The 23,639-nt window shown below is 41.3% G+C and overlaps 2 protein-coding genes across 8 annotated transcripts in view; one reads left to right on the forward strand and one right to left on the reverse strand.

Annotated features, from left to right (window-relative positions):
* LOC101739019 (centrosomal protein of 164 kDa) overlaps positions 1-7,458 on the forward strand; it is a 21,219-nt gene extending 13,761 nt beyond the window's left edge. For 3 of the 4 annotated variants that reach the window (XM_038017099.2, XM_038017101.2, XM_038017102.2), the window contains exons 17-20: positions 482-685; positions 1,516-1,618; positions 2,221-2,276; positions 3,512-7,458. In XM_038017099.2, coding sequence (XP_037873027.2) covers positions 482-685; positions 1,516-1,618; positions 2,221-2,276; positions 3,512-3,568 — 420 coding nt within the window. In that variant the 3' untranslated portion in view covers positions 3,569-7,458. The remainder of the gene's footprint in view (positions 1-481; positions 686-1,515; positions 1,619-2,220; positions 2,277-3,511) is intronic. The other variant, XM_038017104.2, reaches the window with a different exon arrangement.
* LOC101737815 (uncharacterized) lies at positions 7,401-22,144 on the reverse strand. 4 transcript variants are annotated; one of them, XM_062673776.1, is made up of 7 exons: positions 21,912-22,144; positions 21,680-21,785; positions 17,752-17,906; positions 16,196-16,403; positions 14,759-14,883; positions 7,977-8,160; positions 7,401-7,548 (listed from the first exon to the last, which is right to left on the reverse strand). In XM_062673776.1, exons 2-7 carry the CDS (start codon positions 21,726-21,728, stop codon positions 7,499-7,501), a joined length of 771 nt encoding a protein of 256 aa, XP_062529760.1. In that variant the 5' UTR covers positions 21,729-21,785; positions 21,912-22,144; the 3' UTR covers positions 7,401-7,498. The 4 variants fall into 4 exon arrangements, with proteins under 4 accessions (XP_062529760.1, XP_004925603.1, XP_012545328.1 ...); XM_004925546.5 differs by having other exon boundaries at positions 21,680-21,788; XM_012689874.4 differs by having other exon boundaries at positions 21,978-22,142.
* Between the last annotated feature and the right edge of the window lie 1,495 nt (positions 22,145-23,639).

The following is a 23,639-nucleotide window of genomic DNA, read 5'->3' on the forward strand; positions in this document are numbered from 1 at the left end:
CTCATTTAGACCTCTGTACACATATCAGGTCCACAAACAGCTATCAGTCTTGCCGTCGTGTAGCGACGCGGCCCTCCCCATATCGTTACATTTTATATTTTATTTACAATTCTAATAATTAAATTTTAATATTATATTATTATATTAGAACGGCCTGCGTTTGACGATCTTCATAGTATAATATTATGTTATAGGATAATCCTTATATATATTATATATTATTATGTATTATAATAAATCAATATGTAATATATGACACACGCTTCAACAGCAAGCCGGCCAAAAAAAAAAGAATAATTTTAAAACTTGAAGAAGAGGATGTTAGATCAAAATGAACAAGCGATTGTGCCGCGGCCGCCGCTCCCGGGCAACTGCCGAGTGTCGCCGCCGGGCGCGCGCGACCACGAGACGCACATGTTTTCCCTTTTAAGATGATAGTTTTGTTCCCGTGAGGGGTAACGCCGAGGTGGTGCGGACACAGGAGGGGCGCGAGGGTCGGGAGGAGGAGGAGCGCACGGAGCTGGAGGTGTCGCTGCACCGCGCGCGCGCCGTGCTGGGCGAGAAGGAGATCCGGCTGCGGCACATCGAGCGCACGCTCGCCGCCCTCGCCGCGCCCCCCGCCGCGCCCCCCGCCGCGCCCCCCGCCGCGCCCCCCGCCGCGCCCCCCGCCGGCACCCCCCTGCAGGTCGCCGCACACCCGCTGCTCTGCGACGTTATTGTTGTTACGGCTTGTTGTCACCATTCTTATTTCCCGTTTGCTTGTACATAATGCATTTATTTATTTTATGTTAAATTTAATCTATGTTATATATTAAACAGGCTGCACATTACTCACCCTCATAAATACGCTCACAGACAGCACAGCGGTCCGACTGAACTACTTTAGTAATCATTTTATTCGCTTATTCTACATAATATAACTAGCAGACTCGGTCACACGTTGCTGTGACTAAGGTTTTTGTTCCTAAATAACACGCGGTCGGCTATGCTAATACATACAATACATAAATATAAAGAGTAAGAACAATTAGATTTAACTGTATTGCGTTTACTACGAAATAAATTTCACTTATACTTTAGCCTCAGCAACACGTGGCGTTTATGCCATTAAATTGTAGCTTATGTGAAACGTTGGTATTTTTAACACAGCGCCATCTAGGAGACATTAATGTCAGACAGTATTACAATTGTCTGTAAAAAATGATTTAAGGCGCCATCTGTTTTAAACTTATGAAACTTACAATTAATAACAAAAATCAACAGGAAATAATTTTATTGTTAATTAATAAATATTACGACCATTAATCGAAATAAAAACCATCCTATCTTTCAAGTTGGATCAACTGCACACGGTGTGCAAATTTAATTTAAAATCTGTTAAGTAGTTTAGGAGTCCATCGCGGACAAGCAACGTGTCATGTGATTTATATATATTAAGATTTTTTTATAAAGTAAACCAACACTCACATGTCGCTTTAAATTAATATATAATCGGAACACGAATGCTGTGCGTAGAACGGAACGACATACGGCTGCAGCGCGCGGGACGACAGTGCAAGCGACGCGTCCTCGCCCTTCGATGACGTCACGCCGCCCGGTGACGTCACGCCGCCCGCCGGTAACTCGCATCGTACTACTACTGCTGTTTATAAATCTTACTTGATAGGAATTTATTGCCCTAGTAGGCAGACGAACATACGGCCCACCTGATGGTGAGTGGTTACCGTCGCCCATGGACTTCAGTAATGCCAGGGGCAGAGTCAAGCCGCTGTCTACCGAGCCAAGCCGCCATGTGGGTCATGTAACCGAGTGGGAATAGGACAGCGGCCTCTCAATGTCTACTGTACATTTTGAACATAGTCAACTGAAACCATTATTGCTATATATATATATATATTTACTGAGGCCTTAACGTAACGTTTAAGAGGAACGTTACTTTACCATCATTTAAAAGAAAACTTATAAATGTCTCTTTATTTTTCTCTCTCTCTTTCCTATTAGTTGAATGTTAAATAATTTTATAAAGCTAACAATGTCTTTTGGCCTCTTTATTATAAATTCAAAATAATGTTGTATATTTTTACATCTAATAACATTGAACTTAATATTATTTATAATGAGTTTTTAGAGCTTTTGGAGTTGTTATGAGCTCGGAAACAGAGCTGCAAGAAGTGTTATTACTGTTTACGGTCTCGAGCGCTCACAGTCGGTCCCCCGCAGGCCCCCCGGGGAGCAGCTCGTGCCGCGCCGCGCCGGCCCCCCGCGCGCGCTCGCCCGTGAGTATCTGGTTATTGAACAATTGGGTGCATGTGGGTTAGGAATGTAGATTTTCAGGACGGCCTAAATTTAGTGCCGATGTGTCTTAAGGAAGCGTCAGAACGCTACTTCGACAAAGCGGCGCGACACAAAAACCGTCTTATCTTGGCCGCCGTTAATTCAATATCCAACTCAGGCGACGGGACACCGCAGGCCGCCGTCGCCCGAAACATGTCTTGTCGGAAGCCCTGGATCCACTCTCTGTACTCTTAAGCTCTTCCAGCGCCGGTCATCGTCCGCGTCGAATTCGTCGGTTACGACGAGTTTTTCGTGGGATCTTCTCAGTGGGTCGCTGGTAGATTCTGCGCAGCATTACTTTGGCTAGGGCTAGTGTCAGAAAATTCTCTGAGAATGAGCCCGTGAGCTCACCTACCCCTTCGGGCGTAGCTGGAGTGGCGTCTTAGGCTACCAGTACCAGCTACTATATAGGGGAAAAAAATGGACTACCAGCGCCCGCGGGCAGCAAGCCGCGTCGCGCAGCCGACTCACCAGACGACTCAACACCGATAGTGGCGCCCAAAAATATTTCGAACATCCGCCCGGCATCTCCATCACGCCGCCCATACGTACAGACAGATGTGATAATGTTTTATTAAAAAAAATATATATATACATATTAAAAGAATTTTATGTTGTCAAAATACTTTTGAGCGCTACTGTACGTAGTTCTTTAACCATTCTTGAGTCACTGCCGTTAACCGACAATCGTTCATTCGCAGCCGACTAAATCCTTAGTTTTTTTTCTGCTACTTATCCTGATAGCCTTGAGAGGTTATTTCAGTTTCTTGACGTGTAGGTGAGCTCACGGGGCTCAAACCTGACGACGTTGCTAACACGAACCCTAGTAAGAGCCGTGCTTTGCAGAATCTACCACCGGATCGGAAACGCAACTCACTGAGAAGATCCGGCGAGAAACTCAGTGTCTATGGGTTTTTTTTTATATTGTTTAGATGGGTGGACGAGCTCACAGCTCACCTGGTGTAACGTGGTTACTGGAGCCCATAGACATCTACTACGTAAATACGCCACCCACCTTGAGATATAAGTTTTAAGGTCTCAAGTATAGTTACAACGGCTGTCTCGCCCTTCAAACCGAAACGCATTACTGCTTCACGGTAGAAATAGGCAGGGCGGTGGTACCCTAGTGCTGTTCCAACGGCTCATTATATGTAGTTGTGTTGTGTGTCGGCGGCAGGAGGGCGCGTCCCCCCGCGCGCGTCGCCTGCGCGCCTGGCTCCACTCCCCGCCCTGAGCGCCCGCCACGTGCACCACACTCTATATACAATATATCCTGGATAAGTATAAGTCTGCGGGAACGCTCAACGTTTCTTAAAATGTCATATTTTGGCCTAAAACTCAACTAACATTCCCACGGTAGGATCATATCACAATTTAGGATAAGTTGGAGAGCAGCGGAGAGCGCCCGCACCGTGACGTCACTGCCGGTGCGACCGCTCAGTCTAGTCTAGATCTAGTCCAACGGTCTACTGATGTTTAAACTATGAATTAGTAGCTAATAAATTTAATTTTTATTTGTAAGTCTTTAATTACGTAAAGGAAATATTTTAATGAGTATATAATCAGATTGAACCCGTGTGCCACGAAATGATTCTGTGTCTGGCGAGCCGGCGGACGAGCCCGGGGGCCGCTGCCGAGGGCGCGCTCGTTACTCATAGCTATTCAATAACTCGAAGGTAGTCTTATTTAAAGCGCACAAATTGTATGAAGATGTACGGGCCCGTCGAGCACGTGTGCGTTTAAGGCTTAAATATAAGATGCGTTCAGTATGCCCCTCGGGAATAGCACTGTGATATTATGTTAGTTATCTACTTCTATTCGTACTTATCTGTATGTTGTATTAGTTTAGGATCTGCCCTTGTGGTAACGTTATGTGTCCGCCATTCCGTGACAGCATACTGATGTTGGAATGTACACGTTTTCTGTGCTTATTCCGTCTAGTCAAAATAATAAATTACTCCATTTTACATTGTGATGTTATTTTCCCGCGCGTGTGAAGTTTTGTTGTATAATCGAGAGACCCGCCGTAGGTCAAAGATCCCACCGCTAGTTTGTCTCCGCACCGCGTATCCCATAGTGGACAATCACTTTTTATTTTTATTTATTTTTTGACTGGAGAAACATTTCAAAGAATGTTTGCTAATCACAACTAAATTCTAATAAAAATCGTTAATTATCAAAAATTTAATCAAACATTTTAACCTCTATTTGTCCTCAATTGATGTCATCATTGAGTTCATTTAAACAGATAGTTTAGTCTATATCTGTGTATACTCTGTGCTCCAGTCAAATGTCAATTTTGTTAAGGACTTTTTGGCGGGAACGCGAGGAGTGAAGTGTGATTTGTTTTATTTTATCTATTTAGTGTTTCTTCGGGTTTAAATGTGTAATAATGGTGGTTTATTAACTGTTTAATATCTGTGAAAGTGCACAAATGTGGGAAAATGAAACAAAGCCGCTGGACGTAACTTCTCGGGATCCTCCAAAAAGTCCCCTGAAAAGATCTTAGTAAATGACCACCATTTTACTGAGATTATATTTCATCCCATATCATCCCATTTCATTTAATTTCATCCCAGTTGATTAATGTCTCAAATTAATCATTTTCATTTCATTTCACTCCATATTATCATTGTTCATAAAAATAAGAATATAAATTAAAATAAGACATGACTTAAAGGTCTTAGTTACCAGGTCATAAAATCACTTAAAAAAAATCAATTTTGTTAAGATTTTATTGATAACCTCAAATCACTTCTGCAAATTGACTAAAAACATAAAGTTTTTTTGTGATAAAGACTCTTCATACACTTCTGCTGAAGTCATCACCTTGAAAAGTGACAACATTTTCAATTATTAAAAAATAACCACGATGATTATTAAAAAAATATTTTAATTAGTTTCTTATATTGATTTATATTAATTAAGACTGCGATCCCAAAAAAATTTATAAAAATGTTGTATCAGGTCCTAGCTATTTTAACTCCACTAGTCCTGCTAGTAAAAAAACAGATATCCAGTAGGTGTAGACTCTGAACCTTAAAGGGTTAAAATAACAATTAATTCTTAATCAATGCCCTTGTGATTGTCTGCAAATCTGCAAAATATTTTTATCTTTAGTAAACATTTCGTGTGCTTCTGAAAAGCAGTTTCATTGCTTTATCATTAGGATTTTTGTAGGAGTTTTATTTCGTGTCGTGTCATGTGTCGCATCGCAAACATACTCTTATGTTTTTTGTATTCAAATAATAAAATATACGTTTTAGACTATAAACATACGATGATTCAGCGTTATTCTAGTTTAAATTGCAATCATAAAATTATTTGTAATTTATCAAATTTCGTCCAGATTTCAATACGCTCACTGATGTATCATAATGCACATTATAATTGTCGTTTCTGCATTCACTTGTTTATTTGAAGTGGAATATTTAATGAAGTTTGAACAACGACGACCGCGTAAACACATTTGTGAGTACAGATCCAACAGACCTAACAAACAATCTAGAGATTATCCATGAAAATAGTTAACATTTGCTCTTACTTATTGGATAATGTTGTATAAAAGTTTACACTAATGCGGGATTTACATTACGAAATTAGTGTCATGCATGTTGAGCTCAGTTTCACGAAAGTAGTTTCGATATATGCGAAAGTAATTTCGTTAAAAAATTAATGTCGCGAAATCCACAGTATCGCAGTAACCATGGCGCCTTCAGCATCAAAGTTATAATTTGCTATATTCAATGTAGCTAAAGAAATGCATAAATACTTATAAACTGAAAAAAAAACTATAAAAAAATTTTTAGGTGCAATGAAGTTAGTCTCTGAATTAGCAGATGAAGATCCTGAGAGTTATAGAAACTATTTTCGAATGAGTGAAGATAATTTTGATTTTTTACTGTAGGTGTTTCGAGTCCCAGAGACACCCTTGTCGCTGATATTCATTAAGATCTATTTTTTTTCTGTACTCCATCGTTGATTTGCCATTTTCAACGCTTGAAGCGCGTCCGCACTAACAATACACGTCCGCACAGCGCAGGCCCTTTCGCGACATTAGTTTCACGTCGCGTCTACACTATGAAATTAGTTGCATGACACTAATTTCACCAAAAAATCGCGCAGTGCACGAAACTAATTTGCATGCATGAAATTAATGCATGCATTACGAAAGTATTAAATTACACGTGAAACTGTTGGTAAAACTAATGTCACGAAACTAATTTCATGCCACTAATTTCGTAATGTAAATTCGCCGTAACAGGATGTTGATGCGATCGTCTTCACTGATACTAGAATGTCGTCAATGTAATCGAAAATAATATAAAAACCATCGTGTTGTATTCGATAAGTTAATTTTAAACAAGTAAGAGTTCAAAATTGTTGTCCACAAGTGTGTTTGAGCGGTGATAAATGAATTTGTCAAAAATAATGGTTTAAATTGTACTAATTGTATTCCAAATACTAATAACTTAATATTAATAGTTCAATGATTCATTTTTATGTAAGTACATTATAAGGTTTTAAAGTTGGAGTTATCGGATAGTAAAAGTGTTTTCATTGCGAACAAAGCATTACGCGCGATGCAACAATACTGATCGAACAGTGAACTCAACTTTAACTTGTCTATCCTTGGTCTACCAGGCTGACGTCACACCAAGTGTCGAATGTATGATGATGAGCCAAACAAATAATTTCCTGTGTGCTTAGTGCGAGTTTTTTAACGTTCTCGATAGCGTAAAAGTTACCCAATTTTGTATGCAGTTGGAACAGCGCCCTTAACGGCAAACGTAGGCAAACGATCCCACTCCATACAAATATGAGCTAACTTTTGCGCTATGGAGAATGTTGAAAAACTCGCACTAAGCACACTGGAGACGTCGCGGCGCCGTGCCCGTAGGACGATCGGGGTTAATGCGTAGTGGATGAATAGTTACAAATAATACATTGATTCAAAGCTATGTTGAGATGTTTAAGTCTGGCACCCGGGATCTTAGTCTAAAATCAATTATTGAACTCGCACAGAATAAAAGAATACAAGTCGCGATAAATAATAAGCGAGTAACTCCAGCTTGAAATTATTTATTCGTTAAACGAAATGAAAATAAAACTTGAGTAAACTAATTGTAGTTTCATTAAGTAGTCGGCCGTTGAGTCGCGCAGCTCACAGCAGCGCCGCCACCGCCAACACCAGCGCCACTAGGTCCCGCTCCCCTGCGGACACAGAACAGTTCAGGGCTCTGTGTGTAGTGGTGCGGAGGTAGGTGCTCTGAGGGATTATTTGAGATGATTCCATCATCTCGTTTTTACCATCGCACAGCCCGCCACCGGAGTAGAGTTCATCCATACTACCTGGAGCCACTGCGGTCATTCACAGTGCGTTTCCAGAGATCTTTTTTGTCACGTACCATACGGCTTTGGAATAAGCTCCCCTCCACGGTGTTTCCCGAGCGCTATGACTTGTTGCCTTCAAACGAGGCTTGTGGAGAGTACTCAACGGTAGGCAGCGGCTTGGCTCTGCCCCTGGAATTGCTGAAGTCTATGGGCGACGGTAACCGCTCACCTTCAGGTAGGCCGTATGCTCGTATGCCTACAAGTGCAATAAATAAAATTAAAAGAAACATTGCGTCCCCCCGCCCTACCTGCGCCTCCGCGGGCCCCGCTGTACTGTGCGGGCGCGGCGGGGGTGGTGCGGCCGCGGCGGTGCGTCTCCGGCGTGCACGTGGCCGGCAGACCCGCGTCCGCCCACGAGTATGACACCGCGGACCACGCGTCGTACACCTTGGTTGTATAGTTCCATGCGCTGCTCGAGAAATCTGGAGGGACCTTGAAAAGTGAATGTATTAGTAAATTTCAAACCGATTAATAGTATCCTTAGTAACGCGAAGTGTGCGTGTGCGTGTCCGCCGTGAGTTACTTGTCATGTCACACGTCCGATGTACACTCGACTCCTGATATGTATCGAGAGTAGGTGCTGGTGACAGGCTGTGATGTGACGGACTGACGCGTCGGAATCGATCTGTTTTTTATTTTATTTTTATTGCAAAGGTGGTTGGACGAGCTCACGGCCCACCTGATTGGTTACCGAAGCCAATAAACGTTTACAACGTAAATGCCGCCACCTACCTTGAGATATGAGTTTTAAGGTCCCAGTATAGGAACAACGGCTGCCCCGCCCTTCAAACGGATTACTGCTTCACGGCAGAAATATGTAGGGCTATACTAGACGTGCTACCACTCAGTCTCTGCTGCGAAGCGATCACAGACACCAAAACGTTTAATCTTAGTGTCGCCGTCCAAGTGGTGTTTCTATAGGTTTGAGAACCGGAGGCGGGCCTTGAGGTCGGCTGCGATATGCGCTAGCTAAATTTTAATGTTTTCAAATCTATGACCTTAAACAACATACATAATAGGGTAAGACAAATCACAATAAACGGCAAATTGCTATATATTTCATACTATAGTGAGGGGTAGATCTCAGGGGTATTTAAAACTATGGGTTAGTCACCAATATCGAATTTCGAATTTTAATCTTCCTTTATCACAAACAATTTTCAATTTTAAACAATAATTACATTTAGACGCGGGCGCACGCTATTCACACTCAAAACGGAAGCGCCCGGAACATAGATTAAACACTGTTAAAAAGATAGACACAGATGCTAACTATGTATAGCGAGCGGGCATACGGCCGCGAGAGTGACGTACCGGTCGGTTTGCTACATACTCCCCCTCTAGTCCTGGAGGACGCCCTCGCTCCTGGACTAGCATCTCATTACTACTGGGCTGAGGGACAGTCGCAAGACCAACCATACCACCAGCTGCGGGAGAAAGACGTGGAGCTTCAGCACATGGTTCAGCATGCCGTGTCGTCATATGCCCTGGAACTCGAGAATCTGTTTTAACATTATTTGGGGGACGACCACGTTTCTTTTTAGGCATCACCGGCCGCGGAAGAGCATCACTCTGATTCTCACGGTATAGAGTGAGATCGTTCACATGATATTTCCCTAAAACTTCATCAGGTTTGTCAACATGCGCGACGTGGTAAGTAGTAGGGCTGACCTTTTTAACGATGCGATACGGACCATCGCGTTTTGGAACAAACTTAGAAGTAAGGCCTTTAGCGCTCTTACTGAGGACGTGTGATTTGATGAGAACCATGTCACCTTCGTTGAATGTTTCAATGGGCCGTCTCGAACGATCAGCATACCCTTTAGCTTTATCTTGAAGCGTCTCTACACGTTCGCGCACCGCTGAAAAGGAGTTAACAAATTTCCTGAGATAGGGAGTTATTTGGGGAACAAAGTTATCTTTGTCTAGAACAGCACGAAGGTCATGGGCGACTTCTGTGGGGGACCTCATCTCTCTGCCAAATGACAAGTAAGCAGGTGACATACCTGTGGTGCGACATTTAGCGTTATTAAGAGCGAACCGAATCACTGGTAACATGTTTGGCCAGGAAGTGTGGTCACATTCCACGAGTTGTGCTAATAAAGTCTTAAGATCTCTGTTTTTACGTTCGGCGGGGTTTGCTTCTGGGTGATAGAGAGGGATAAGGTTTTGCTTTATCCCCAGGATGGACATGCATTGACGCATGACTGCCGAAATAAATTGTACGCCATTATCAGAAACTAGTCGGCGTGGAAGACCGAACCTCATAAAATACTCCTCTATGAGGACATGTGCACACGCCTCAGCAGTAGCTTCCTTCAATGGGAAAAGTTCTGTCCACCTCGTAGCAGTATCTTCTATTAGCAAGATCCAACGCTCCCCCTGTTTTCCAGGTGGCAACGGGCCGAAAAGATCAACTGCCAAGACCTCGTTGCGCAGGTTCATCACCGGCGTCTGCAATAGACCTGGAGGCTTGGTATTAGCAGCCTTATAGCGTTGACAATGGATACATGCCTTTACATAGTCGGTTATGACTCTTCTCATTCCTGTGAAGTAGAACAGACGTGAGACTTGTTGGTAAGTCCGGTCAATTCCTGCATGTCCAGCGGTAGGGGCATCGTGAAGCTCTTTGAGAATGTCGGTCACTTGATGGGCAGGAATGACTAATTGTGGGCACGGATCGAACGCACACCACTAGTGGACGACACTGGTCTCGATTGAGTCTCCTCTATCGAATCTTCTATATTCCGAGCATGGTTTAATAATGAATTGAAAGATGTGATTTCTTCACGGCGCAATCTTGTGCGTATTCTATTATGAAGCAACCCGTATATCATATCAAGTTGTACTTTTTCAGTAATATCATCCCGCGGTAGCTTTGCCATAAGCGCACGAATACGAGCAACAAACTTGTCTGTGTTTTCGTTATCCTGCGGGGAAGCAAATATTTCCAAATATATTCTATGTGGTGGAAGGCGGGTGCCATATGCATATATTAAATTTTCTTTGGCTTCGTTCCAAGTGGAGATGTGATGCTTTAATCCTAGCCACCACGTAGCTGCGTCAGCAGACAAAAGCATGGCTAGGCCTCGTATGATGTTAGCGTCAGATACTTGAACGCATTCTGTATAGCTTTCAATTGCATCTATAAAGGCCTCAACAGATTCACCAGGTGCACCGCTGAAAGAAGCTCTGCAACGCGCCAAGGTACCATCTACGTTCACTGGGGGCATCGGCGGAGGAGCCGGAGTCGACGATCTTTGTTCCATCACGTACGACATAATGTTCTTAAATGTTTCGGCCTGCGAACGTTGCAGCGAGGCCATCAACGCTGAAACATCATCCAAGTTGAACGTAGAATTGTTGCTACGTGATTCGGCGTGGGGGCGATCATGGGGGCTATCATGCTCCTCGTGATTTTCGTTGGCATTTGCATCTGCAGCAGGAATAACGTCGTCTTCGCGACGTTGCTGGCGATCTTGATTTCTAGTTAAAGGCATTCTTTACAATTAAGCACCAACAGCATACAATAGTTAGCAAATTTTTCACAAAAGCGTGCGCGCCATTTTGTTAGTCCAAGCAAGAAAAAAATTAGGAAACGTTGGGCAGCCAGATATAGTGAGGGGTAGATCTCAGGGGTATTTAAAACTATGGGTTAGTCACCAATATCGAATTTCGAATTTTAATCTTCCTTTATCACAAACAATTTTCAATTTTAAACAATAATTACATTTAGACGCGGGCGCACGCTATTCACACTCTCAACGGAAGCGCCCGGAACATAGATTATACACTGTTGAAAAGATCGACATAGATGCTAACTATGTATAGCGAGCGGGCATACGGCCGCGAGAGTGACGTACCGGTCGGTTTGCTACATACTCCCCCTCTAGTCCTGGAGGACGCCCTCGCTCCTGGACTAGCATCTCATTACTACTGGGCTGAGGGACAGGCGCAAGACCAACCATACCACCAGCTGCGGGAGAAAGACGTGGAGCTTCAGCACATGGTTCAGCATGCCGTGTCGTCATATGCCCTGGAACTCGAGAATCTGTTTTAACATTCTTTGGGGGACGACCACGTTTCTTTTTAGGCATCGCCGGCCGCGGAAGAGCATCACTCTGATTCTCACGGTATAGAGTGAGATCGTTCACATGATATTTCCCTAAAACTTCATCAGGTTTGTCAACATGCGCGACGTGGTAAGTAGTAGGGCTGACCTTTTTAACGATGCGATACGGACCATCGCGTTTTGGAACAAACTTAGAAGTAAGGCCTTTAGCGCTCTTACTGAGGACGTGTGATTTGATGAGAACCATGTCACCTTCGTTGAATGTTTCAATGGGCCGTCTCGAACGATCAGCATACCCTTTAGCTTTATCTTGAAGCGTCTCTACACGTTCGCGCACCGCTGAAAAGGAGTTAACAAATTTCCTGAGATAGGGAGTTATTTGGGGAACAAAGTTATCTTTGTCTAGAACAGCACGAAGGTCATGAGTGACTTCTGTGGGGGACCTCATCTCTCTGCCAAATGACAAGTAAGCAGGTGACATACCTGTGGTGCGACATTTAGCGTTATTAAGAGCGAACCGAATCACTGGTAACATGTTTGGCCAGGAAGTGTGGTCACATTCCACGAGTTGTGCTAATAAAGTCTTAAGATCTCTGTTTTTACGTTCGGCGGGGTTTGCTTCTGGGTGATAGAGAGGGATAAGGTTTTGCTTTATCCCCAGGATGGACATGCATTGACGCATGACTGCCGAAATAAATTGTACGCCATTATCAGAAACTAGTCGGCGTGGAAGACCAAATCTCATAAAATACTCCTCTATGAGGACATGTGCACACGCCTCAGCAGTAGCTTCCTTCAATGGGAAAAGTTCTGTCCACCTCGTAGCAGTATCTTCTATTAGCAAGATCCAACGCTCCCCCTGTTTTCCAGGTGGCAACGGGCCGAAAAGATCAACTGCCAAGACCTCGTTGCGCTGGTTCATCACCGGCGTCTGCAATAGACCTGGAGGCTTGGTATTAGCAGCCTTATAGCGTTGACAATGGATACATGCCTTTACATAGTCGGTTATGATTCTTCTCATTCCTGTGAAGTAGAACAGACGTGAGACTTGTTGGTAAGTCCGGTCAATTCCTGCATGTCCAGCGGTAGGGGCATCGTGAAGCTCTTTGAGAATGTCGGTCACTTGATGGGCAGGAATGACTAATTGTGGGGCCTCGGCATCAGAATCCGGATTAAGTCGATATAAAACACCTTGTTCCATTAGAAATCCTCTTTCTGACCATCTTTTAGCAGCAAGTTCATCCACTCCTTCCAGTTCTGTGACGATCTTCTGTATTTCCGGATCAGTCAACTGGTCTTGACGTAACTGGGTAGGTGACTTGGTGGGCAGGTCGCAAATGACAGAACAGATGCCGCAGTTATTTTGTGTTTCGTTGGAACAGATCGGTCTACTTAACGTGTCAGCGACAACGTTAGCTTTTCCTGGGGTGTACTCGAATCTAATGTCAAATTCTTGGAGTTTAAGCGCCCAACGGACCAACCTACCAGCAGGAGACTTTAAAGAAAGCAACCAACGCAAGGGTTGGTGGTCACTGCCTATAATAATTGGTTGGCCGTCGAGGTATGGCCTGAAACGCTCCACGGCCCAGACTACAGCAAGCGCTTCCCGTTCTGTAGTAGAGTAGTTGCGCTCCGCTGCGGTGAGTAGGCGGCTAGCATACTCGATAGGCCTTTCGTCCTTGCCTTCCCCTTGAGCTAAAACTGCGCCAAGTGCATAGTTGCTCGCGTCGGTACGCAGTACTAAGGGTTGTTTAAAATTCGCTTGAACAGAGAGAAGTGCACTTTTGCCAAAGAAAGGGTCCGTTATCTGGGCCACGTCATCACTCCAGACGGTGTGTCTCCTGACCCTGAGAAGGTCAGTGCTGTCCTTAATATGCTGGAACCATCTAATCTAAAACATTTAAGAACTTTTCTCCAAACATGCTCTTGGTTCAGGAAGTTTATTCCAAACTTTTCAAAGATAGCAGAACCGCTTACTCGACTGACCAAGAAGAATTACACATGGAGCTGGGGACCTGAACAAACACAGGCATTCAAAGAATTGAAGCGTCTGCTGACCACGGCGCCCGTACTTGTTCAAGCTTAATAGAGCGGGCACGGCACACATTAACTTTCAATTGCATCTATAAAGGCCTCAACAGATTCACCAGGTGCACCGCTGAAAGAAGCTCTGCAACGCGCCAAGGTACCATCTACGTTCACTGGGGGCATCGGCGGAGGTGCCGGAGTCGACGATCTTTGTTCCATCACGTACGACATAATGTTCTTAAATGTTTCGGCCTGCGAACGTTGCAGCGAGGCCATCAACGCTGAAACATCATCCAGGTTGAACGTAGAATTGTTGCTACGTGATTCGGCGTGGGGGCGATCATGGGGGCTATCATGCTCCTCGTGATTTTCGTTGGCATTTGCATCTGCAGCAGGAATAACGTCGTCTTCGCGACGTTGCTGGCGATCTTGATTTCTAGTTAAAGGCATTCTTTACAATTAAGCACCAACAGCATACAATAGTTAGCAAATTTTTCACAAAAGCGTGCGCGCCATTTTGTTAGTCCAAGCAAGAAAAAAATTAGGAAACGTTGGGCAGCCAGATATAGTGAGGGGTAGATCTCAGGGGTATTTAAAACTATGGGTTAGTCACCAATATCGAATTTCGAATTTTAATCTTCCTTTATCACAAACAATTTTCAATTTTAAACAATAATTACATTTAGACGCGGGCGCACGCTATTCACACTCAAAACGGAAGCGCCCGGAACATAGATTAAACACTGTTAAAAAGATAGACACAGATGCTAACTATGTATAGCGAGCGGGCATACGGCCGCGAGAGTGACGTACCGGTCGGTTTGCTACAATACTTATAAATAGAGGTTTGAAGTTGACGGAAAACCTTGAAGATTGTTTATACTATCGTGTACCGATCCAAGCGCGCCGTGCTTATCGCCGTTTACTAACCCTCTGTGCTCCTATGGTCCAGATAAGAGTGGGCGAGGGCAGGCCGCTAGACGTACAGTTGAGGGTGACCCGGCCCGATTCAGAGTCCATCGTCGCAACGCTGATGTGTGCGTCGCTAGGCGGTACTGGTGGCGAAATATTTCTGTTATCCTAAATTAGTTTTTAACGGAGTTTGGACTCTCGTTAATATCAAAAAAATCGACCCATCGAATAATAATATGCTAAAATTATGTTCAACTTTATGTTGAATTTATTCATATTACCTATACTTACTATACATTTAAACTGATAATAAGAAAACATTTCCGGAATATATCTTTTGCAAATTGTATTTGGCTAAATTGTCAACTGAAGAATACTCGGAAATATTACCGACTTGGTGGGAAGTACTCACTGTCGGTAGCTTGTTAACAAAGTATTTACGTTTTTAACGACAGAGGCGATTAGGACAATTGAGGCCTATAAAATCAAAGGCAGCTAAATCCAAGCCTATCAAATATTGAGGTAAACTACAAATATCGGCCCTAAACACGTCATTACGGATCCTTCCGATCCATCGAAGTACTGCTCTTGCTGGGGCCAGTGCTAGCAACACTCCCGGTTTGAGAAGCTGAAATAACTTTGTTCGGGTAGCTACGATATTCTTTATTTTAAAGCAGATTTATAAAGAATGAGAATATTACTAATAATCTGAATTTTAAATGATATATTTGAAGTGAAACTTCCTTATCGGCGTTGGAAAAAAATTTACCGTCACATTTTTCGGTTACGCGTCACTTTTTTCCGTTACGCGCCATCTGTTTTGTATTCATGTCTATGATAATAAAATCCTTTTGTTTAAACTTTATCTAATTTAACTTTTTTGTATTCATGTCTATGATAATAAAATCCTTTTGTTTAAACTTTATCTAATTTAACTTTATTTAACCAATTTCTAGAAAGTTGCATGTAGATCATTTTTCGAAAAATAAGGCCATAAACAAGTTTCACTTCTTACGTGTGTACACTAGTACACGCACACATTTTTTTATATGAACTTCGTTTATATTTGAGTACAGAGTAAAAATAAAAATTTTGAACTGAATTTGCTAGAGATTTAGCTGCATTTGTTATAACATGAAAACACTGAAGCGTGTCCCAACTAACTAAACCAGATGGCGCCATAGTTAATCCATTTTACAACAATAAGGCGTTTAGCTGCCTTTGATTTTATAGGCCTCAATTGTGTTACGTGGCGTGAACGCGTGCGGGCTAATTGCACAGTCCGGTCTGTCTGCTGTCACCGTATTTGGGATAGGCGTTATTCCCTCGCAATTATGACATCAACCGCGTGTTTCAGGACACGCATTTTGGTTTTCTACTCATTAAGACAAAATTCAAAATATACTTCTATATTTGTGTATCCTATTACTTTTCTTACTATCATCAAAAACTCACCAGAAGCTGAAACAAGAATGCTCTTCGTTTCGATCCTGAAGGTAGGTCTCTCACCGGAGACTTCACACGTGAAGTTGAAATCCTGAGGTGGCTTGATTAGTTCTGCGGATACTACACACGCTCCTGTCACACCTTTTTCGGAGGTCTCACGACACCTGACGTCCCACGCCCTAGTCCTGTAGTATTCACTTTTTGATGTGCCGTTTATCTGCGAATTCACCGTATTCAACGGCCAGGAAAGAGACTTTTTATTTCCCTTTACTGATCAAATTTCACGCAAACCGTTCTCTCAATCTAACCGTCAACACCGTCACTCCGTTTTTGCTTTTTTTATTACCTTTGTTTAAAAGTAGTCTTGGCCTGAAGGTAAGCCATTTAAGCAAAAATAGTCAGGAAAATAACGTTTGGTTTCGGTAACCGGTATCCAGTTTTAAATGGTTCGGAGTGGCTTGCAAACCACCTGTTCTTACGACCTTTTATTTTCTGTTCACAAATAAGGCGTCCCTCACTTTAAATTAACAATGAAATAAAATAATAATTAATCAAGCATTTGTAACACAATATCGGATGTATTTAATCAATTGTTAGTTGAATGACGTCATAAAGGTTCGCCCTTCCTGCCCTACGGGACGCTACAATTAAAATTATGTTTACAAAGGATGGAGGCTGGACATCCGCCGCGCCGCAAAACTATTACACGACGTGTTTGTTCTAATATTACTACATTTATTAAAGGTCATTTAGTGAATTGAGATAATACTGACTTGCTATTGGTAATTTTATTATTGGACTGTTTATAAACGATGTAATGTTCTCGGAAATATAGGCAAGAATAAAATAATCACGATATTGGATTGTAGATAGATACATGGAAATATTGCTGCTATTAAAACATCACATTCTTATAACGCAATGTAAAGAAGCGGGTACAATGTTCTCACTTGTCGCGGGGCGCGCAGTCAGCTGTCATGCGAGTTTGAATCAATGAGGTTGTCGATCCCCGAGCTACGAGTATTATAATAATATGGGCTTTACAATGCGGCTCCACGAAATTTAAAATAAGTGAAGCGGGTATTAAATAACTTTGGAACGAAGTTCCTTATACGTCCGTAACGTAAGATATTTATTAGTAATGCACACAGTGTACGACTTAACTTTGTAATAACGTACAAAAAATAACATATTTTTTTATCATTCATTGACCACGATCTCACAGCGTTCGTTTGCGCAATACACTAACTCTTATGCAAACAACCGTGCATACCACACCATGTGTACCACAATAAGTTCGCACGTTACCAAATGACCGTGGGTTGTTGCGAAACCTCCAGTTTTATTTTCTTTATACCTCGAATAGAACTCAAAATTAATATTTTTATAATAAGGAACTTCGTTCCTATCCGGTGTCCCACGACACCACACATCTTTTAGTTGCATTATCAGTTTTTGAAGAGATTCCTGTGCGTGGTATATTAGTTTGGCTTATATAATTATTTGAAAATGACTATATTTAATTAAGTGTTCATTCACTTTCTACAAAAATGAGACATACACACCTCTGGCCTGTAAATAAAGAATTGCTGCCCATTATTGTAGAGGCGTACCGACTGTAGTTCGTCGTTCTCGACTAGAGTCCACAGACAATCCACTTCCCAACCAGCATTCGGTATCCACTTCTGTGTCAGGTCGATCATCGAGCTGCACGAAAATTCTGCAACAGAAACCGAAGGCTTAATTAGACGTAGTTCTATGTTGTTAATGACCATGTGGTTCAATTAAGAATTCTCAGTAATTTAAGCATTTGGGATGGTATTGACATGTGATGAGACGAAATGAAAATGAGGTTGGTAAGACAGTGTTAGCTATGAATGTGGAAGGATATAGAGGAAGAGGTAGATCTAAGAAGAAATGGATGGATTGCGTGAAAAACGATATGAGTAAGAGGGGAGTGAGCGAAAAAATGGTATATGATAGAAGAGTATGGAAGGAGAAAACATGTTGCGCAGACCCCAGGCGACTGGGAAAAGGGCAGGATAATGATGGTAATAATGATTCTAAGTAATTTACGTAAATAAGCCGGCTCTTGGTCCGCCTGATAATAAGTAGTTATTAGAGCTCCTATATATTGCAAAGACAAAAAAAAATTTAGGTTGTGGTGTTTATTAGCTTACCCGTTTAACAATAGGAGCTCAGTAAGCTCGCCCGAATTTTCCTACTATACTAGGTCCATATAAATGAAGATCGGTTAATCTGTTTACTGGTGGCACTGGTGGTAGGACCTATTGTGAGACCGCGCGGGTAGGTACCACCTATTTCTGCCGTGAAGCAGTAATGCGTTTCGGTTTGAAGGGTGGGGCAGCCGTTGTAACTATACTTGAAACCTTAGAACTTATATCTCAAGGTGGGTGTCGCATTTATGTGGTAGATGTCTATGGGCTCCAGTAACCACTTAACACCAGGTGGGCTGTGAGCTCGTCCAACCATCTAAGCAATAAAAAAAAATCTATAAGTACTCCATACATTATGGTAATGTCCCTTGTTTTTGAAAACCAATTCTATCATTTTAATTCTTACATTTTTTGTGTCTCAGGCTGTTGTGATATGTAGGTACGTAATGTAATGAACACTCTTTCGCTTGATTAAGCAGGTTGTAAGCGACCACGGACTCTTAGCTCGGGGCCGTGTGTCTGGATAGTTAACATTACATTTATTATATAAAAATATATAATTATACCTAGTCTTGCCATAAATACTGAGACAAAGGAAAAAAACATTCTATTGCAAATAACATTTATTACTTTTACAGTGTGTTAATTTAATACATAAATATAAAACAATTTAAAGTATAAAAAGCTTATTCGAAGTGGTCTCCATTGGCTGCAATACAGTCCTTTAAACGTTGAGGCCAGTTATCAATAGAAGCACGCACTCTTTCCATGGGAAAATTTTTCACTTCCAATCGTACGGACTGTTTTAGGGACTCCAAATTATCATGGCGTTTAGAACAAGCCGTACTCTCTAAAACTGACCATAAATCATAATACAGCGGATTAAGATCGGGACTAGACGACGGTCAGTCTTCAGCTCTGATGAAGTCCGAAACGTCCGTTTCCAACCAAGACTGCGTAGACTTCTTCTTCTCATTCTTGATTATTGAACATGGTGTTGTTAAGGGGCCTCACTACATTCTCAAGAATGGTATCTTGATACACTTGTGCCGATGTTTTGATACCTTTTTCACAAAAGTATGGCTCAGTCACTCCTTCATAGCTAATACCCCACCAAACCATCACTGAAGTCGGATAGTGCCCACGTTGCACTCTATCGACTAATTGGGAAGCTTCCTTAGAGCTTTGAGCATAAATACGGTCATTTTGTTTGTTAAAATGTTGCTCAATTCTAAAAAAATTCTCATCCGTAAACAAATTTTTTCTATGACCTCCCTTTGCGTACCGCTTCAGTAGTTGTTTCGATTTTACCCCCCTATTCTCTTTTAAATTATCGGCTAAGAAATGACCAGTACGTCTCTTATAGGCTGCAAGTCCTAAGTCATCTTTTAAAATACGCGACATGGTTCTAGGTGCTATCTTCATCTCCCGACATAAAATCTTTTGCTTTCGGACAGGATTTCTTCGAATTCTTTCCCTTACTGCTTTGACCACCTTTTTCGTACGAACACTAGGTGGACGGACAGGTATTTTTCTGTCACAAACAGAGGATGTCTCATTGCACCTATTAATAGCCCGGTACACAAACATTTTACTAATACCAAGTATGGAGAGTTTTAAAAATTGCATTTGACTTCATACCTACTTCGTGTAATGCAATCACAGCGATTCGGTTCTTTTTATCACCCCACTCCGTTTTAATATCGCAAAATATTGTACAATGTATTGGCGCCAAAATGAGAAAACTCAATGAGCAATCATATAAAAATGACAGATTCCAAATTCAAATGTAATATTTTGTTTATTTTTAATTGTAACAGTGTTAATGGCCAGACTAAGTATATATAAAAATACAGCATGAATTATCTTTAAAAACTTGTCAAGTTATACAAAGTAGCCGGCGCCGTTCCTCTTACGATCGCTTAATTCGTTCAATTGGTGGACTCCGCTCGACAATGTGCCTAATGCCAGTATTTAGGACAACACCGGGAAGATGGTATCCGTTGGATGATCTTGGAGACTAAATGCTTGTTTGTTTTTAATGCATGCTCTACACTAAGTACCTACATTTACTGTCAGAGGGTTGATTGACAAAAAATGTTACTATGAGAGTATTATCAGAGTCTCTATTACTTTACTGATTTAGGAGCGTGTTTAACCTAATGGTTATTATTTTAATTTAGATTCCATCGGTATCTGTTCAATGTAAAATAATAAATTTACAACCGGCATAACCAGAGAACTAATCTTGCTGGTTTGATTTTTTATCATCATAGCATTATCATAAGCATAACTCATTTTACTGTCAGTAGTCCGTCATCGCGACTGTGATGTATTTGAAACGTCGGAAAGAATAGAATGAAATAGACGGATTCCTTTTGTCTTTTATTTATCGATTGAGGCACTACGAAGTCTGCCGGGTCAGCTAGTGCTTTTAATAAAATATTCTTGAGATTTAAATACACAGACCATTTTAATTAATTTGTAGCTTATTATTATATACGAGTATCCAATAAAAACCCCTCAAAATGAAGCCATGAATGAAAACCAGTATAAACAAGCATGAAAAGGAATTTTCAATTTGACGTGAACGCCGGTGGGAGGGTGCAAACCTCATCACAAATCAAAACGAATCCCGTAGCAAGACTCCTTTAATTATAAACCAAATAATAACGTGAATCTCATTTATCCATAACATTAAAAGCGAATTTTTCCTTTATTTCTAAAGTTCCCCTTGTAATAAGCATGATGGGTCGCGCTCACTAATTGAATTTAATTGGCTATGATTAAACAGTACTTAAATACGGCTGGGAACAGAGTTTTTTGCATCTCCAGATAAATATTTGTGCCTATTATCATTAGAATACGGCTTATATCAAAGAGATAAGCCGTCGTGTTACACGGATAATAATATCATCTTATATCAGACAGCACTGGAAATACTGAGGTGAGAAGTTCAATCCTAAGGATGATAGATCGCTGTTAAAAGGATATTTCGAAATAGATTGTGATTGTATTGGTTCTCATAGAAACAGCCTACTGAGTTTCTCGCCGGATTTTCTCAGTAGGTCGCGATTCCGATTTAGTGGTAGATTCCGCGAAGCACTGCATTTCCTAGTGTTAGCAAATTCACTCAGATTGAATCCGCGAGTTCACCTACCCGTCCGGGCATAACTGGGATAGCCCCTTAGAGAACCAGCGAATAGGTCGGGAAAGAGAAATTGACTGATGAATTATGCTTGTGGTACGCCCAGCATCACTTGTACCACTCATAAGAGATGGATACATGCTTAGGTAAAATGTTAAATGTACTTACCGATAGAAAACAGTAAAATCACAACAACTTTTTTAAATACTATCATCATTGTTCGAATAATATAATGGCTACTTGCACACGAAATTAATACTCTGATTCCGCAACTCTGCTACAATAAAAAAATAGATTATTCGAAAAAGCTTAAAATGAAACTGAAAATTAATGTTCAAGCTTGAAAAATCTGGAATTTAGAACGAAATAAACAAAAAAAAAAAGAATTTTTGCCGCTAACTTTGTTATTTCGTTCAACAACTAAAAAGTGATTTAGTAATAATTCTCAATGTTCAATGTTGTTGACCTTTTGACATTTCACACTTATAGTATCAAATAATGTGACGTTTATACGGATAAAGTTTGTTGTTTAACTATTCTTATTTTTAATTTTTTTATCTTTTACGGTATTAAACGCTATTCCGTGACGCGAGTGGCTGCCCGAAGCACGCGTTCGTTTGTGTGACAATAGATGCGCCCGCGTTCTGCTTCGAAGTTAATTGGTAAACTACGTTCAGTAAGTCATAGTGCGACATTATACGATGTTATTGTTATTTAAATCTATATTATTTCGATAAAAGTGAAAATCGTAAACGAATTATCTGCATCATAACGTAGACACATACTACGGAAAACTTACCTCGAAGACCAGCGGAATCCCTGTAGTTTTCCCAACTAATGTTGTTTTTTAATTACGGTAAAAACTAGTTTGATCGCTATTGCTGAAGAGGTTATAGTGAAGCTCCCTACAAGGGTAAGTGTATCAAGGATCCGTCTTCAAAACATATTACATACTGATTGCAACCTGGTGCGGACCCAAACACGGGCTCTCCTGTACAAGTTTTTGAACGTTTTTCATAATTTGACAAATATAAAGAAATTTATAGCTATTTTTTATTTATTTATTGCTTAGATAGGTGGACGAACTCATAGCCTACCTGGTGTTAAGAGGTCACTGGAGCCCATATATATCTACAACGTAAATGCGCCACCCACCTTGAGATATAAGTTCTAACATGTCAGAAATAGCAATACGGTGTTACATATTTCTTCTCGAGTCGATGTCGCCACACGATCTCGCTCGCACGCGTCGTTAGGTAAAGTGTGGGAGAGGGATGGGACAGGATTTGCAAAACCAAATTAAATGTTGCTATTTTCCGAAATAAAAACCTTTTCGTTTTTTTTATTGCTTAGATGGATGGATGAGCTCACAGCCCACCTGGTGTTAAGTGGTTACTGGAGCCCATAGACATCTATAACGTAAATGCACCACCCACCTCGAGATATGAGTTCTAAGATCTCAGTATAGTTACAACGGCTGCCCCGCCCTTCAAACCGAAACGCATTGCTGCTTCACGGCAGAAATAGGCGGGGTGATGGTACCTACCCGAACGGACTCACAAGAGGTCCTACCACCAGTAATTACGCAAATTATAATTTTGCGGGTTTGATTTTTATTAAATTCACCGTGGAAGTCAATCGTAAACATTTCTCAAGTACGTATTTCATTAGAAAAATTGGTACCCGCCTGTGGGATTCGAACACCGTTGCATCGCTACATACGAATGTACCGGACGTCATATTCTTTAGGCCACGATAGCTTCTATTTATTTTATTAATTATTATGCTTATTAAAATCACACGCTTAAACATGAACGTTATGAAGTGAATGATGATTCATTAAATAATCCAACGATTTTTAAACATACTCTTACAAGTTCAGGAGAAAATGACCACAGCTTAAAATCGATATTTCACTTTTAAGTAAACCGCATGGTTATCAATTTTGTTTAAATCTGTTAAATTTATTATCATTGTGTCAGTAGTGGTTACATATTTCACATCACAAAGCTGTGCTAAGCTATATTCGTGACAACTATTTCCACTAAAGCAGCAATAAATCTACACGACAAATACATTTCCATTTATATTGTTAGAATGACTAGCTATTATCAACAATCTATGTTTG

The sequence above is a fragment of the Bombyx mori genome, chromosome 18 (genome assembly GCF_030269925.1).
Source record: "Bombyx mori chromosome 18, ASM3026992v2".
Classification (NCBI taxonomy): domain Eukaryota; kingdom Metazoa; phylum Arthropoda; class Insecta; order Lepidoptera; family Bombycidae; genus Bombyx; species Bombyx mori.